At 40.1% G+C, this 18,069-nt stretch overlaps 1 protein-coding gene across 1 annotated transcript in view; it reads left to right on the forward strand.

Annotated features, from left to right (window-relative positions):
• Positions 1 to 18,069, forward strand: part of nek8 (NIMA-related kinase 8) — a 73,491-nt gene that overhangs the window by 19,755 nt on the left and 35,667 nt on the right. The window contains exons 4-10 of the mRNA XM_060848119.1: positions 1,265 to 1,396; positions 3,294 to 3,502; positions 3,696 to 3,775; positions 5,994 to 6,178; positions 13,416 to 13,563; positions 15,731 to 15,807; positions 16,470 to 16,587. Coding sequence (XP_060704102.1) covers positions 1,265 to 1,396; positions 3,294 to 3,502; positions 3,696 to 3,775; positions 5,994 to 6,178; positions 13,416 to 13,563; positions 15,731 to 15,807; positions 16,470 to 16,587 — 949 coding nt within the window. The remainder of the gene's footprint in view (positions 1 to 1,264; positions 1,397 to 3,293; positions 3,503 to 3,695; positions 3,776 to 5,993; positions 6,179 to 13,415; positions 13,564 to 15,730; positions 15,808 to 16,469; positions 16,588 to 18,069) is intronic.

Below are 18,069 nucleotides of genomic sequence, written 5' to 3' on the forward strand. Positions count from 1 at the left end.
AGCATAATAGGTACAGTTAGTAAGTTTGCAGATGACATCAAAATTGGAGGTGTAGTGGACAGTGAAGAGGGTTACCTCAGATTACAACAGGAGCTTGACCAGATGGGCCAATGGGCTGAGATAAATAGGAGGCGCTGCGTTTTGGAAAAGCAAATCTTAGCAGGACTTATACACTTAACGGTAGGGTGCTATGGAGTGTTGCTGAACAGAGACCTTGGTGTGTAAGTTCATAGCTCCTTGAAAGTGGAGTCGCAGGTAGTTAGGATAGTGAAGAAGGCGTTTTGTATGCTTTTTTGGTCAGAGTATTGAGTACAGGAGTTGGGAAGTCATGTTGCGGCTGTACAGGACATTGTTTAGGCCACTATTGGAATATTGCATACAATTCTCTCTCTTTCCTATTGGAAAGATGTTGTGAAACTTGAAAGGGTTCAGAAAAGATTTACAAGGATGTTGCCAGGATTGGAGGATTTGAGCTATAGGGAGATGCTGAACAGGCTGGGGCTGTTTTCCCTGGAGCGTTGGAGGCTACAGGGTGAACTTATAGAGGTTTACATAATTATGAGGGGCATGAATAGGGTAAATAGGCAAAGTCTTTTCCCTGGGGTCAGGGAGTCCAGAACTAGAGGGCATAGGTTTAGGGTGAGAAGGGAAAGATATAAAAGAGACCAAAGGGCAACTTTTTCACGCAGAGGGTGATATGTGTGTGGAATGAGCTGCCAGAGGAAGTGGTGGAGGCTGGTACAATTGCAACATTTAAGAGGAACTTGGATGGGTTTATGAGTAGGAAGGGTTTGGAGGGATATGGGCCAGGTGCTGGCAGGTGGGACTAGATTGGGTTGGGATAGCTGGTCGGCATGGATGGGTTGGACGGAAGGGTCTGTTTCCATGCTGTACATCTCTATGGCCTCAGAATCTTCATTGGTACCCAAGAGGTCTGTTTGCAACTATATGTTTTTATATTTTAGTTCAGGTTTTAGGAGCTTGATGTTGGTGCACTAGCTGCCAGTATTAACACTATACGTTCTGCTTTCTTTGGGCTCGTGGTAACCATCTCGCTATAGGCTTGTGAATCTCTTGTGCGTTAATGAAAACAAATTTATCATATTAATGGATGGGGTACAATTGTATTGAATTGTGCCCTCTGTCTCTAAAGAAGAGGCGAGTTGCTCTAAATTATTTTGATTTACTAATCCAACCTATTTCTTGTGGCCTATTTAATGATGAAAATGTTGACTTAAATGAAGTCAGTGTTGTTGTTTTATAGGTGGTGGGTACTCCATGTTACATCTCTCCGGAACTGTGTGAAGGAAAACCATATAACCAGAAGAGTGATATCTGGGCACTGGGCTGCGTACTATATGAGCTGGCCAGTTTGAAGAGGGCCTTTGAAGCTGCTGTAAGAAACCAAAGCTTTTTATGAACAGAATTAAATTTTATGAAATAATCCTACTACAGAATGGGTTTTATTTCACATGGTGAAACCTCCTGATCAGATCATTACCTGAATCTTTGATTTCAGTGTTCCATAGCAAAAATTGATTAGTCAAAATACACATACAAAATTTGATGTCCTCTATATTGTAAGATTTGCTGTTGTCTTTTGCAGTGTGTTTACAATATAATGCAGAATTAAACCTTTTAAAGAGATTAGACTAAACAAACTGGTTATTTAATAAAAAGTAAACGGCTGCAGACTCCCTTGTCTTTGTATTGGAGGTTGCAGTTAGAGGATGGATTCAGTTCATGATGAATTGCTCTTGGTCATTCATTTTTTTTAACTAATGATATATATTTAACATGCTTTGAATTACAATAGGAAGGAAGAATGGTTGTGTAAGATAAGGATTATTTTATGTTCCAACATAGGGAATGAAGTTGCTACATTGTCGGGTAATTCTGGTAGATTGTCGATATTGAGCCGCATCTAGTTAAATTCAATAACGAAGCATTATCTCAGCAGTAAATTCAACTATTGAAAGATGTACATACAATTTAAAACCATTGAAGAAAGAGTGTAATGAAGAGTAGCACAGTACAGAGCAACCTCTATTGATAGATATGATGGAGGGAACCTTTTTCTACATTTGTTTGTTGGAGGCAGATCTAGCAGGGCCAGCATTTTTTTCCCATCCCTGATTGCCCAGAGGGCTATAAAAACTCAAACATATTGATGACAGTCTGGAGTCACATGAAAGCCAGACTAGTTAAGGATGGTAGATTTCATTCATTACAGAATGTTAGTGAACCAGATGGGATTTTACCACAATCGACAGTGTTTGATATGGTTGCCATTAGACTAGATATTTATTGAATTCTAATTTCACCATCTGCCATTGTGGGGTTCAACTCCTGTGTTCCTGGAACATTATCCTCAGGTTACTAGTCCAATGACATTACTACTACTCCTAGTGGATAATATATATTCTCAGATACTCAAAAGTTTTGTCTTGAAATATATATATGGGAGTAAAGAAAAGTATCTTCAAAGTAATAAAAATTATTGGAAGTGGTGAAACATATGAATGATGAGGTTACACATGCTGAAGACTTTGTCTTTAGATGATATTGGCAGCTGATTGGGACGACCAGTGTCAGGTTGCATACGACTGACATTCTGTTCATTTTTAAATTGTTAAAGATATTGTTACTAATGAAGAAAAAAATGGAAAACAGAACGAGAAAGGTCAGTGCTATTTGCTGAGATACGGCGAAATGTAACATTTTGACTCATTTCATTTTTTGAAGTTTTGATAAAATGCTTTTGGCAAGATGAGAGGAAGTGAAAAGGCATATTGAGGTAATAAAGATTTTACATTAAAAATCTCGGTAGAGATTCTGGAAGATTTTTATGTTAAAAGGGCTGATAAATGGAAGGTAATGTAATGCCAGTGGCGAGACCTAAGAGACATCTCCACAATCAGGCTGACCAAATAACGCCTGTGAAGATGTTGATTCCTGTGGGTATATTTAATGCATCTTAATGTTGGCTATGACATTTGTATACTATTGGAAGAAAATATAGAATGCTATGTCATCAGGAAATAAATAGATAAGCTCGTTTAACTTAACACACTGATGAAATGCAGGTTTCCTGTTTGAGGGATAAATCTGGAATGGGCTAGAATTGTAGTGTAACTTTGATATTTGAGTAGTTATTTAATGGAGGTTGTTGGGATTGCTGGAATTATGCAACATGCTGAGATTTCATTTTTCCACTGAAGCTTTAGTTAAATGAATAGAAAGAAATTCTGCAAGGTACTTTGACATCTATTCAATTTTGACTACCTTTTCAGAATCTGCCAGCTTTAGTGCTGAAGATCATGAGCGGTACATTTGCCCCCATATCTGACCAGTACAGTCCCGAGCTGCGCCAGCTGATCCTGAACATGTTGAGCCTTGACCCATCCAAACGCCCACAGCTCAGTGAGATAATGGCTCAGCCAATTTGCATCCGGGCTCTTCTGAATCTCTACACTGACATTGGCAGTGTCAAAATGAGGAGGTAAGTGGCCTGGACTAATTCACATCCTGAATATGCAGGTGTTTTATGTACCTTTTTTTTATGATGCTTTTGAAAGATATTCAGTGAAAATGGAGGAATTTTACAATAATAATTTCACATGTACAACTGTAATAATGAGTTTATCAGGGGCAATGAGTAGAAATTAAAGCAGGCTCCAATTTGATCTTGACAGAATTGAAAAACCGTTATCGACAGTTGCACCTGCTTCACACAGGCGGACTGGTGGAAGGGTAAACTGTGCTAGGTCAAGAGGTAAGGAAAGCTGTCCTGGAAGGGGAACAGTTGTATTCAAAATTAGTGATCTCTAGCAGCAGTTGGCTAAATACATTCATACTGTATCAGAGCAATGTTTATGTGCCTTTCTTCATTTTAACACCTTTTCTTTATTCTTTGTTAGTATTGATTACTCGTCCCCAGTTGCCCTGAAAGAACGGTGATGGGCATCTCAGTGATTTTGTTGTTAATTGAGTAGTTTGCTAGACTATAAGATAGAACATTGAGTTATAGGAGGTCAGATGAAAGACATTTACAAACCGATTAGGTTTTAATGACAGCTCAACAGATTTCACAGCTACCCAGCCAATCAATTATCAAATTTATTGAATTTACTTTCATAAACTGACAGGGTTTAAGACTCATACTCATTAGTGTGGGTGAGCACTGCATCCATTGCACAGCCATGTCCTACTCTTTTCCTTCTCTTGGCTCACACACCCACTGTGTTCATAATTTGAATTGTGCAATTTTAACTGTCTTCTAATGTACTTCTGCTATGTTAAGAATGCTCCCTGTTGAGATATGGTCTGGGTGCGGTGCATTTTTATCGACTCTTTTTGGATGAGATCCAGCTGATACCTGGAATAGAAAATTATACATGTCTGGTAGTTACATGTTATTTACTGACAGGTAATATTGTGATGCAGAGACATGTTCATATTGATCTTTTGCTCTGAGCAATGCCTGCAAGTAATTTGTGTAGAGGGATCCAGAGGTGTGCCATGTCTAATTTGAGTCTACTGTTAGTATGTTGCAGATGGGACGATATTCATGGCACTATTACAAGCAAACAACAAAGTTTATTTGGTCAACAAATGTAGATTGTGTTTTTCTGTGTAGATTCTATGGACTGCAGCAAACTGAACTCATGACAACTGCACCAAAGTCTCCAAATAAAAACAGGTTTATTTTTCCAGCAGAATACAGTGATTTGAGGATAATTTCATTATACATGTTATGGACATAAAATCAATTCCAGACATTATTGACAATGAGGGGAGTTTCTCTATAATCTCCATTTTGGCTGGATATAGTGTGTCATTTGAGATAGTCTTAGTTTAATGTGCACACTACATGTACATGGTCATGTGGAAGTGCAGTGAGGGAGAAGGAGAACATTGGCTGCAGACATATAGTGAGAAGGATTATGTCTGGCTGGATTTTGGATCATGAAGGTAGTCCACATTCTTTGAAAGTAGTTTTTCAGGATCAATAGATAATCTGCCTTCACCTCTGCTCCTACAAAAGGATTTACCGTTCAATTCTTGATTTTTTCCTCAGAGATAGTTTCATCTTAAATTTTCCTCTATTAATCAGGTAATGATCTTTACAATCTTCCAACTTTGCTCTGATTTTCTGAAGTAGGACAGAATACTGAGCTGGATGACCAGAGAACAGGACACAAATCAGAGGATATTGTGATCAAACGGGACTATTATTTTGGTCAGATTGACCTTTATACAATACTCAATTCTAACTTGGGTGAACAGGAGACATTCAAATTCAGGAATCTGAATTATGAGAAAAGGCCTGAGCGAAGGGCTTTTTAGCAATGAAATCGGCCATTTTAGAGGCAATCTTCAGGAATTGCATTAGGTAGCATTCCATTCTGTCAACTGTTTCATGTGAAATTGTTAAGGTAGAATGCAAGTGGTGGAAACAAAGATTCAAATTGTAAAAAGAAAGCAAATTTAGAACCTGTGCCAGATTTTTTTTCATTTCCCCAGTATTTTCAGCAGTTGGAATATCTATTAAGCAGATTAAAGGAAGCATAAGTAATGGAGTAATTTAGGAAACACAAAAGTGGCAAAGGGGGACCAAGAGTCATTTCTCATCAGAACATATCTTTTGAAATAACTTACAATCTTCTTCATAATTAACCATGCTACATAATTTTGTATGACCTCCAAAGTCTGAGATTGTATTTCCATAGCCAAGATCATATAATTGAGAAGAGCAACACTGCAACACTATTTAATGTAGCAGCAATAACCCCAATGTCACTGCAACTTCAGAACTGTTGCTACTGAAAATATTGTACTTCTTGCCACCTAGATTCACTGGCAAGATTCGTTCATGTTTTATCATGTATTAAATATTTTGATCTAAAATATATTTATATTAGTCAAAATATTGTAATTGCAATGTATTTAAACGTAATATTACGTTCTCCTTGTATTTTCTGTGATGACAGGTGGATTCCTTACAAACTCCAGTAAGTCAGGGATACCTCTTCCCCTTTCCACTGTGTATACTTGGGGGAGTGGAATAATTTCTCCTCTCAGGCTGCCAATGCTCAACACTGAGGTAGTACAGGTCTCTGCTGGGAGAACTCAAAAGGCAGGAGTGACCAGATCAGGACGACTTATCATGTGGGAGGTAAGCTTTAGAAAAAGTTGCAAATGCAGTTGTGTCGAAGAGATAAAGAAAGTCTTGTGATACAATGCAAATTATAGTTACCAGCACTTAAAGCGAGTAAACATACAATATTCTAGATTCAAACACCCTTGCAGAGTGTGAACATAATGGTGAAAGAGTTTTCCATCTTCAGAGATAATGCTACTCAGAAGTGGTGTTAGACTGCCTATCCATTCTGGTGGTTCAGTTAAATGCCAAAAATCCAATTGGGCAATTCAACGAAGTGTAAAGAGTTCATGCCATTTCCCTCGAACAATGCCAGAAAACTAAAATTATGCCTTGCATGTTATATCATCTAATCAAAGCACTTTATGAAATTTATGGAAGAAAAATGATACAAGGAAAGAATGGGAAATGCCTATCTGAAGTATAAACACTTGTACAGGTAGTTTGGGCCAAATCACTTGTATGCAATGTATACAAGTCTTTAAGTCTGAATAGAACTTAAATTCCCAACAGTGTGCAAACAGGTCCTTCAGTCCAACAAGTCCACACTGACCCTCCAAGGAGTAACCCACTCAGACCCATTCCCCTACCCTATATTTACCCCTGACTAATGCACCCAACCTACACATTTCTGAACGCTATGGACATTTTAGCTTGGACAGTTCACCCGACCTGCACATGTTTGGATTGTGGTAGGAAACCAGAGCACCCGGAGGAAACCCACGCAGACTCGGGGAGAATGTGCAAACTCCACTCATCGTCTGAGTTTGGAATCGAACCCAGGTCCCTGGTGCTGTGAAGCTGTGAAGTGCTAACCACTGTGCCACCATGTAGAATGTAATTGTATTTTTGAATTTGTAAAATGAAAATTATTTATAGTCTTCAAATTGTATAAAATCATCACCTCGGAACAAAGAACATAGAGCAGTACACAACAGAAACAGACCCTTGAATCCACCACATCTCATCACATTGTAACTTCCATTTAATCCCATCTGCTTGCACATCGGCCAAGTTCCCCTGTTCCCTGCTTGTCACGTGACTGCTTTTTAATTGTTGCTAACATATCGGCTTCTAACATCTCCCCTGGCAGAACATTCCAGGCACCTACCACTCTTTATGTAAAACACAAAAGCCTTGCACATCTCTTTTTTAAAGTTTCACCCTTTCACCTTAAACCTACATCCCCAATTATTTGATGTTGCCACCCTGGGGAACAAAAAACTTTCACCATCTACCCTATCCTTGCCTCTCATAATTTTAAATACTTCCATCAGGTCAGCCTTCAACCTCTGAATTTGTAGCGAGGACAATCCAAGTCTCCTTATAGCTAAAATACACCAGTCCAGGTAGCATCCTGATAAAGTTCTTTTGTGCTCTCTCCAAAGCCCCCACATCCTTCCTATTGTGTGGCAACCAGAAATACACATGCTACTCCATATGTGGTCTTTCTAAAGCTTTGTCCAGCTGCAACTTCATTTGCCAACCTTTGTGGTCTGTGATTAAATTTCATCTGCCATTTCACCGCCCAACTTTGCAACTTATCTTTGTCCTTCTGTATCCTTTGACAATTTTTCTCACTATCCACAACACCTCCAATTTTTGTCATCCACAACTTACTAACCAGGCCACCTTCGTTTTCATCAAATCAATATATTACACAAAAAAGATGTCCCAGCACTAATCCTTACAGAACACCACAGGTCACAGACCTCCAGTCAGAAAAATATCCCTCCACAAATTATCCTCTGTCTTGTATGACAAGCCAGTTTTGTATCCAATTAACTGACTAACCATGGATCCCATGTGCTTTAAACTTCTGGACCAACCTGCAGTGAGGAACCTTGTCAAATGCTTGAATAAATTCCTTGGTAGACAACATCCACTGTCCTCGCCTTATCAATCATCTTTGTCATTTCTTGAAAAAAAAATCACTCGAATTTGTGAGACAAGACCCTCCCTCCATAAAACCAGGCTGACTATCCCTAATAAGTCCATTCTTTTCCAAATGTGAGTGAATACTGCCCCTACGAATCTTCTCCATTAGTTTTCCTGGCACTGATGTAGGGCTCATTAGTCTATAATTTCGTGGGTTTTCCCTGTTGGCCTTTTTAAACAACCTGCCTGTGACTAAAGAGGATCTCTGTCAAGGTCCCATCTACCTCCTCCCTTGCCTTCCTCAATATTTGAGATAGATCTCATCAGGCCCCGGGGTATTTTTTTCAATTAGGGGAACATTGCCTTCTGACACAAGGAGTGCCTAGATATTGTTGGAGCATACAGCAGAATTCGCCATAAAGGCAAAATACTGCAAATGCTCAAAATCTGAAATAGCACACAGGTTGATAGAGTGTGCTTTCCTTCATCGGACGGGATATTGAGAACAAGATTTGGCATGTTATGTCTCAGTTGATTAGGACTTTGGTTCGGCCACATTTGGAAAAGTGCATACAGTTCTGGATACCAGTTCTGGGCAGCACGGTGGCACAGTGGTTAGCACTGCTGCCTCACAGCGCCTGAGACCCGGGTTCAATTCCCGACTCAGGCGACTGACTGTGTGGAGTTTGCACATTCTCCCCGTGTCTGCATGGGTTTCCTCTGGGTGCTCCGGTTTCCTCCCACAGTCCAAAGATGTGCAGTTAGGTGAATTGGCCATGCTAAATTGCCCGTAGAGTTAGGTAGGGGTAAATGTAGGGGTATGGGTGGGTTGCGCTTCGGTGGGTCGGTGTGGACTTGTTGGGCCGAAGGGCCTGTTTCCACACTGTAAGTCTAATCTAAAAATGGCTGGAGAAACTCCAGCAGGTTTGACAGTATCTGTGGAGAGAGAAACAGAGCTAATGTTTTATGTCGATGTTCTTCAGGACAGAAAGGTGCTGGAATTTCTTTTTTAGTTTTGATAGAGGCTGAGGCCCAGTGTGGAGGAAAAGGTTAATAGTGGAGAAAGAGAAAAGGAGATTTAATTTGATTTTATTTGCTTGTAGTATATAATTGCATCAGAGTGACAGAACACAATGCAGGATACAATTTGCTGAGAATGCACAAAAAGGAATCAACATTATCACTTAAGAGGTCCATTCAAAAGTCTGAGATGTGTAAGAGTTATAAATTAAGCTGTGAAGTCTAATGTTACCAGGAGCCTAATTGGAAGTTAGAGTTAAAATAATGATGTTATTTCACTGCATGTCCACAAGTTTTCCTGATATAAAAACAAGATACTGATGGTTTGGAAATCTAAAAGTTTAAATAGTGCTGGAAGTACTGTGTAGGTTTACTGGCATTTGTGAAGAGGGCAGAAGAGTTTATGGGCAGAATCTTCCCAGACGCTGAATGATGTAAACTTTGTGAAAAATGTGAGAATTGTGTGAAAAGCAATGCAAGTTCGATGTCTGGAACAAGTCATGTTTTTCAACTAAGATCTAGATATTGTGACGAGATTCTTGATAGTGAGTGGTGATGATTCCTCATTATCATCCCTCATTATTACTAATCCTGCCTCCTTAATGTGCACTCTCCTATTCTACCAATTGCCAGAAAGAAACTAGACACTGCCAATTCCCAGCATGAAAATCAAAATGGGTACCTGGCGACTACAGTCCCTCTGCACCTCCATCTTAGACACCTGGCATCAACATCTCATGGCAGGGCACAGTCGATGGACAGTGACTGCATGCACCCCATGTTCGTGAATGCTGCCACCTGACATGTGACATCCTGTCTCCATCATCATGGCACATTACCAATCCACTGACAGTATATTTCTGTACTCTCATGCTGCACTTTGGATTGCACCTTTCATTATGCTGCTGCTTTAGGGACATTTTGTGCACAGAAACAGGCAGTTGACACAGACTTGACCAGGCTTCATCTTGTAGTTGCCCGCTTGCTCTTTTAGTGCTTAATGCCTATCTGGATGCATGTAGCATCCCTGCCTTGCTTTGCCTTACAGTGCTTCATTCCCTCAATCTCACTTTAAAAGTTCACTGTATTTCTGTCTGGCCTTACAGTTTATCATAGGCACAAAACAGGCAGTTTGACATGCTTGTCAGTTGTCATTAGTTGAGAGTGTGGACATATTGCAGTACGTCACACTGTTCTGTCAATATCATGTCTGCACAATATGCATACATGTCAAACACATGGCCATGACTCAAGTTCTTACTCAAGCCTAGGGAGACACCTGTCAGTCAGGGGGTCCTGGCACTGTAAGTAAATGGCAGCCTCCGATATCAGTCTAGGGGTTTGGGCATAGTTAGTTGGCTGGTTGGGGCATTATGGTCTAGGTGTCCATATCTCTGCTGTTTGGGAATGGGCTAAGGTCAGCCCCTTGGATCCTGTGCAAACACTCCGGTGAAATAGAAGAAATAGTTAGGGTGGTATACTGGTGTCATTCTAGGGTCTGGTCGTTCTTTATTCAGAGGTGTCTAGCTAAGATGCTCAAAAGAGTGGGCAATGACCAGTCTGGGGGAAGCATCCTCTAAAAATTTAGAGGGAATTATAAGGAGGGAGATTAGGAAACTTAATTGTTGGTATTAAGTTAGAATGCTGGCATATGGAATGAATTACCATATTGAAGAGGGGGAAAACTCAAGATGGTAGAGTATGAGAGGGCAAAGGGTCTTGTGACAGTTTGGGGGTGTTCTTGATGGTAAAAAAACACCCTGTTACAAGGGAGGGGGTGTTTAGGTTTGGAGTTCTCCAACAGACTGATCTGGAGCCTGAGACTCAGTGTTGAAGGACCGACTGATGTTACTTTCCTTCGTGCTGTAAAAAGTGCACAATGAAGATGAAAATGGCTGGATGCACTGAGTGGGTGGATTAAGGACCTTTTTCCTGTGACAGAAGGGGCTTCAGGTTCTAACAATGTGAACCCCGTCAAAGGGCAACAGCATTACACAGACACTCATATGCTGATGGTAAATCACACATGTAAGCTCTACGTGCTTTGTGATCCCTAGTCTTTGGTCTACCATATTCAGTCTAATTCTTTACCCCAAATATTCCCGAACGAATCTTGCAGAAATAATGAAGGAATACCACTCATGTATGTGATGTAGTAGTAATGTTTATCAACTTTGAAAGATGAGCATTGTTGCCAAAGTAGCAGTCTCTTGTGATTTACTCACTGCATGCAGGAGCTGCTCACTTCACGACTTGGACCATGGAACATCATGTCACACTAAAGACAGATAGCCCTGTACCTTCAGTGTTGTAGTACCAGCTAGCAGGGACACTCATACATGATGGTGAACAGAAAACTTATATTTACAGATATGTTAGTGTATTTACTGTGACTTATTGTCCATGCCACTTACGTGCCCTCAGAATATTGACTTCTTTCTTTCTCTGTCACTATGTCTGAATGCAGTCCTGGGATTTGCACCTGGGTGGAGGAAGCCTGGCCTATAGTGAAGCCTATTTGCCTTGAAGGTTTGATTGGGCGACTCTGGGTTCACTTTTGTCTAGAAGGCCCATACGTGCTGAGTATTTCCTGCCCAGAGGCAAGTGCACCTTTTTCAGCTTGACCTCCCAAGGCTAAGGCTAGCAGGCAGGGTGGCGTTGGAAGACTGGCCAAGTCTTGTGTGTCCTGAGAAGAGGCTTCTCGGGAGCAAGTATCTCTTACGTTCTCATACTATGTGTTTGTTGACATGGTCGTGATTCCTTGTGAGTAAAGGCACCTAGAGTGCGCTCATGGTTCCCCCATCACCCTATCATCTTGCCATTGTTGATGAGTACTAATGGTTAGATCAACGCAGTGCAGCTCTGTGTGTATATCCAGCAGACTCTTGGGGTCCTGGACCTGTCTCTCCATGGAGGCTACCAACCTGTCCAAAGAGGAAACTATAGCCACATGCCTGAGGCAGCATGGTCCCAACCATGTTGCTGCAGTCCTGCAGTCTTTGTCTTATCTTGCCCAGTGCTGCTAACAAATCTTCCTGTTGCTCTGTGTCTGATTGTGCATGTCAGACTGATTGCCAACAGCATGAGGTCCTCTCCTATCTGGAACTGAGAAGGTGCCTGGTTTCTGGCAGCCCGTTAACTGCCAGCAACTTGTGTATTTCCTTCCTCGGCCAGTCGTGAAGTCATGACAGTGAAAACGATTTACAAAGATGTTGTCAGTGTTGGAGGGTTTATTCAGAGGGAGACTGAATGGTGGCACTTAGCCTAGCGGTTCAGAGAAGATGACTGACCTTCTTCCTGTATTGCAGAGTATTCCCCTGGATCATGGAGTCTGCCCTGGCAACCTTGGGCCAAGCTGGCAGGATCTGATATCATTCCTAATTCCTGATGAAGGGCTTTTGCCCAAAACGTCGATTTTCCTGCTCCTCGGATGCTGCCTGACCTGTTGTGCTTTTCTAGCATCACTCTGAATCTTGGCCACTCCTGAGGAAAGAGGACCTCCCTCCTCTGTAGCATACCCTCTGCTCAGATGACCTGATCCCTATTCATGCAGTTGAGACCCAATTTTGCCTTCTCAGCCGTAGCTGGAATGAATCTCCAGACTTACCAATGCTTGGCCAGGTCCTCTTCTAAAGGTTGCACTGTGCCGAGGTGCAGGTGTATGCTGGGATATCCCAACAATGGCAAGTACTGACCAACAATGAGTGGGCAAGTTGAGCTAGCATTGGATGAAAGAGGCACCATAGCTAAACAGAGCTGAAAATATATTGCTGGAAAAGCGCAGCAGGTCAGGCAGCATCTGAGGAGCAGGAGAATCGAAGTTTCGGGCATGAGCCCTTCTTCAGGAATCCTGATTCCTGAAGAAGGGCTCATGCCTGAAACATTGATTCTGCTGCTCCTTGGATGCTCCATGACCTGCGCTTTTCTAGCAACACATTTTCAGCTCTGATCTCCAGCATCTGCAGTCGTCACTTTCTCCTACCATAGCTAAACAGGGTAAGTAGCTAACAAGGTGAATTTAGGATGATAGTGCAAGAAAACACACTAAGCACTATAGACAGAAACCCGCCATGAAACTCAATAAAAATTAAACTTTGCCAACATACAGTAAGATTTAGCACAATGTTTCAAGTTTCATTTTTCTTCAGAGCAGGTAACCACTGTTTCTTCACACAATCCTCCAGATGCCTGATTGATTTCCCATTATTTCTGTATTTTGAGTAATTGTTAAGTGAAAACAGTGTACACAAGAAGTTAATGTGATGTTACTCTCCCAGAATTCAATAAAATTTGATAATACACAGCATCTTAATTAGTGTTTAAACTGCTTCTAACTGGCTCTACTTTTTTTCAGGCTTCTCCTGTAGGCACTGGAGATATATCTCTCCCTGGTTCCTTAGAGCAGACCCAGCCCCAGTTTATCTCTAGGTTTCTAGAAGGTCAGTCTGGCGTGGCAATCAAGCATGTCTCTTGTGGAGACCTTTTTACAGCATGTCTTACAGGTAGGATAATGCAGGTGACTAAAATACTTGTTTTGCACTAAAAAGATTTAATAATTTGGTCTTACTTCAGTGCAGTACTTAAGGAGTACTGCATTACTGGTAGTGCCATCTCTATGAGACATTGAACCGAGATCCATCTGTCAGCTCAAATAGATGTAAAATAATCCACAGTGCCAATTTGAAGAAGAGCAAGGGGTTTATCCCTGGTGTCCTGTCCAATATTTATATTTCATTGAGCATCATAATGGTGGATTATCTGATCATTTCACATTGCTATCTGGGAATTTGCCATCACAAATTAGCTGTTGCATTTCATATGAGTAAAAAGTGAGGTCTGCAGATGCTGGAGATCAGAGCTGAAAATGTGTTGCTGGTTAAAGCACAGCAGGTCAGGCAGCATCCAAGGAACAGGAAATTTGACGTTTCGGGCCAGAGCTGAAGGGCTCTGGCCCGAAACGTCGAATTTCCTGTTCCTTGGATGCTGCCTGACCTGCTGTGCTTTAACCAGCAACACATTTTCAGCTGTTGCATTTCATATAACAGGATCAACACCTCTAAAGTGCTTCATGTAAAGTGGTCCAATGGTGATGAAATGTTATATAACTGCAATCCTATCTTTCCTTTCTGTTCAAGTAGTTTCAAACAGGTCATTCTGCTATAATGCGCGTTTCATTAATGCAAATTCACTCTAACACAATTGACGAATTGGAGACACTGGTTCTGAAGCGCAAACTTTTAAAGTGTGTATTGGTTATAATGCGATTCCAGCCCCATCAGTTTAAACGGTGCTGCTATTACGTGATTTCCTTACAACATGGGATTACATGAGAACAGTACTACCGTGTTATAGCAGAACCAACTGTATAGCACAATCTAGACATAGTGCAGGTTATTGTTGCCGCAATAGTTTTTATTCATTTGTCTTTCTTATTGCGGTTTTTTCTTAGAAACCCAAGTGTTTTTGCTGAAACATTAGTACTTCAATATACTTCACATATAAATCTCACATTTGTAATAAATGCTTCGGCACAGTAGTACTTCTGCATTTCAATAATAGAGAAATTACTGTTGCCTTGCACAAGTTAAAGTTCCACTCGAATAGTACCTGTTTTGAAACTGCAACTTTCCAAATTCTGAAAATATTGCCACCAAATTGGTGGAAATCCAATTTGCTTAATCAAGCTTAATATTGTAGTAAAACCTCCTGTTGACTCAGATTAGAATGTCACAATTCTAGGTGTATTTTGTTCCTAGATCTGAGTTCAGTTTCTTCACCATGGATGAGATGGCAGTGGGAAGCTGGCAGTTGGCCTTGGAATTTAGAATAGCCTGGGTTGCAATTTCTCCTGTTCAGTTATTCCTATGAGAGATATAGAAATACAGCATATAGCAAGATGAAATCTGTGGCCAAAGCTTGTATTTTCTTGAGCCAGACCCCAACTGAGAAAATAAACTCAAAATTTCTAATTGTCAAGGAAACTAAGAGTGAAACTGAGATTGGAACCTAACTTCTGGTTGAAACTATATAAGATCAGACAGAGGTATTAGAGTTCAAAGGGTAAAGATATGCAGTTCAGATGACTTGAAAAAAATGAAGATTATATCCAGCAGAATAGGCAATATATAGTTGATTCAACTGTTTCTAATGCTTGAAAGTAATATTGATGGACTCGTAAAATCCAAACCAATATAAGATGGTCATTTGGACTTGAACTATGGCATATTTGTATGTGCTTGAAGCTACATGTATTAATGCGCAGAACATGTACACATGCTTGCCTGTTTCAACACAATAAAATAAGTGACAGCAAAAATGGTTCATTTCTCAGGCCAATGTCTTGGCTAATCAGAGTCAACCTTCCTGGTTTAATATCTAAATAAAGTTTGGCAGTTAACTGTTAGTCATTATGTAACTGGTGCATCTCTGTGTCAATGCCTCTATCAGTCAGAATCTGATTGTCAACCACTCTTGCACAGTATAAATTTTTTTTCTCCTTTTACTTTAGTTTTTCTTGCAAATTGTCTTGATCAGAGCAAAAAGGCTTAGACAAAATGTGTATTTTTTCAGCAGTATGGTGTTAAATATGTAGAAGAAGACTTTCCTGTTTAGGTCATTTTTAATGTTTAACCTGTGTTTTACACATTTGCACAATTGATTCTTTTTCAGATAGAGGGATAATAATGTCATTTGGAAATGGTAGCAGCGGTTGTTTAGGTCACGGCACTTTCAATGATGTCACACAGGTAAGTTGAATTTTCTTCCACACCTCTTTTCATTTATGCTTATAGCTTTTGTTTCCTTGCTATATCTCCCTTTTTCCTTTCCTGAATATGAGTTTTTGCTGTGCTGTAGTTCTGTTGATGAAGTTGCCATTTAGCATTCAGACTTAGTCATGAAGCTGCCTTACAGAGCAGCCTATCCATACTCTATGCCATTATTACACCTTTAGCTGCCTAAGCTGTAATTTTTTGGATTTATTTCTGTAAAACCTTTCTTTACCATTTATTTCTGTAAGAATTGAAACCTATCTCTTCAACCAAGTTTTACGTGGTTCCAGCAAGCAGTGCATAATTGCAATTGTCATTATGAGTTACACTCAAGTGCAGACACTTACATAAGAGACCAATGGATACCTACTACCTGTGGAATTATATCCAGACTTCCAGTTATTGTCTGTTCAGGAAAAGGAGTGAGGAGAAATAATGGCAACAAGTGACAAACTAATATACTTTAAAGAAACAGTTTCTTGCATTGACTATAGCAGCACTTTTGATGGTTTCTGCAAAAGAAAAGTTCTTCTTGGAGAGGCCAAACAAGCATATCTACTTTGTTCAAAAATCAGTAGAACATTGCATTTTGCACTTAATGTGTTGAGGTCTTTTTGTTTCTGGATCCATCCCCACAGCCCAAAATTGTTGAGGCACTGCTTGGATATGAGATTGCCCAGGTTTCATGTGGGGCATCACATGTTTTGGCAGCAACCAATGACCGTGAAGTGTTCTCTTGGGGAAGAGGAGACAATGGTGAGAATTTTTTTGTATTTGAAATATAAAACTTCTATAAAAGCCTGTAAAATGTTCAATCACTTTCTGTTATATTTAACACAATTTTCTGAAAGTTTGCTGCTAAATGAAGGTCCCTTTTCAGCAATTGCCCAACTAATCCAACATTGACCTTGTCAGAATTTCAGTCTTGGAGCATTTGATGTGGTCAGATAAATCATGCATTGTTCCTTTGCCTTTGAGCCAAGAAATCTACTTGACATGGCCATGTAATGCTACACATGGACGCATTTTTATGACTCTTGTAGTTATACTTTTTTTCTTGACATGATGGAATGCTAAATTGTGGACTTCAATGAGATTTGTTTGCAAGCTTGCAATTAATTGCAAGCTTGGCAGGTTACAACCTGAACTATCTTAGTCTCAATTTGAATGGAGCAAAAATAGAATAGAATACCTACAGTGTGGAAACAGGCCATTTGGCCCAACAAACCTACACCTACCCTCTGAAGAATGTCCCACCCAGACCCATCCCTCTATATTTCCCAAGGCTCATGCACTTAATCTACACATCCCCTATACATTATGGGCAATTTAGCATGACTAATCCACCTAATTTGCACATCTTTGGACTGTGGGAGGAAACCAAAGCAGACACTGGGAGAGTGTGCAAACTCCACTCAGACAGCCGCCCGAGGCTGGAATTGAACCTGGGTCTCTGGCGCTGTGAGGCAGCAGTGCTAACCACTGAGCCACCTCGCTTTAATTTTCAGACATGTAAATGAATTGTTTTAAAAGTTCTGAAGAGTTTTTAATTATTTAATTGTGAATTTTGTTGAAATAACAATATTCTTCTCACTGGGGGAAATTCTAAGCATAACATCACAATGAATGCATATATCAATCTATTTAATGCAAAATGGAATTGCATCATATTAAGTGAATTAATCAATGATTATTGGTGCAAATTAACCATGGATAAAAATATTTAAAAGATATACTTCCAGATGACTTATCTATTACTAATCTGTATTTTAATGCTGTCTTTAATTTAATGTAAATTATCAAAATTGTTTTGCATTTTTAGATTAAAGAATATTATATATAAATACATTTTAGTCCCTGTAATGCATTAGGCCCTTTTAGCTCAGGAATAATATACTTGCTGTAGAAAAGATACATCAGAGGTTTACAAGATTGATTCTTGGGATGGCTGGACTGTTTTAGGAGCACACTGGGCCTGTATTCTCAGGAGATTAGAAGAATGATAGGTGATCTAACTGAAAGTTACAAAGTTCTGCAAAGGGTAGAATGAATGGAAAACAGTGATGTAGTGGTTTAGAATAGCAGAGTAGGCTTGATGGGGACTGAATGGCTTACTTCTCTCCTTTGTTCCTATGTCTTTTTAACCAATTTGTAACTGTTCCACAGTTGACTTCTGCAATTCAGTTCTAATCCTGCAGTTTGTCACTTCCTACTCTGCTTTCAAAAACCTTCTAAACA

Source organism: Hemiscyllium ocellatum, chromosome 31, assembly GCF_020745735.1.
Source record: "Hemiscyllium ocellatum isolate sHemOce1 chromosome 31, sHemOce1.pat.X.cur, whole genome shotgun sequence".
In the NCBI taxonomy this organism is placed as follows: domain Eukaryota; kingdom Metazoa; phylum Chordata; class Chondrichthyes; order Orectolobiformes; family Hemiscylliidae; genus Hemiscyllium; species Hemiscyllium ocellatum.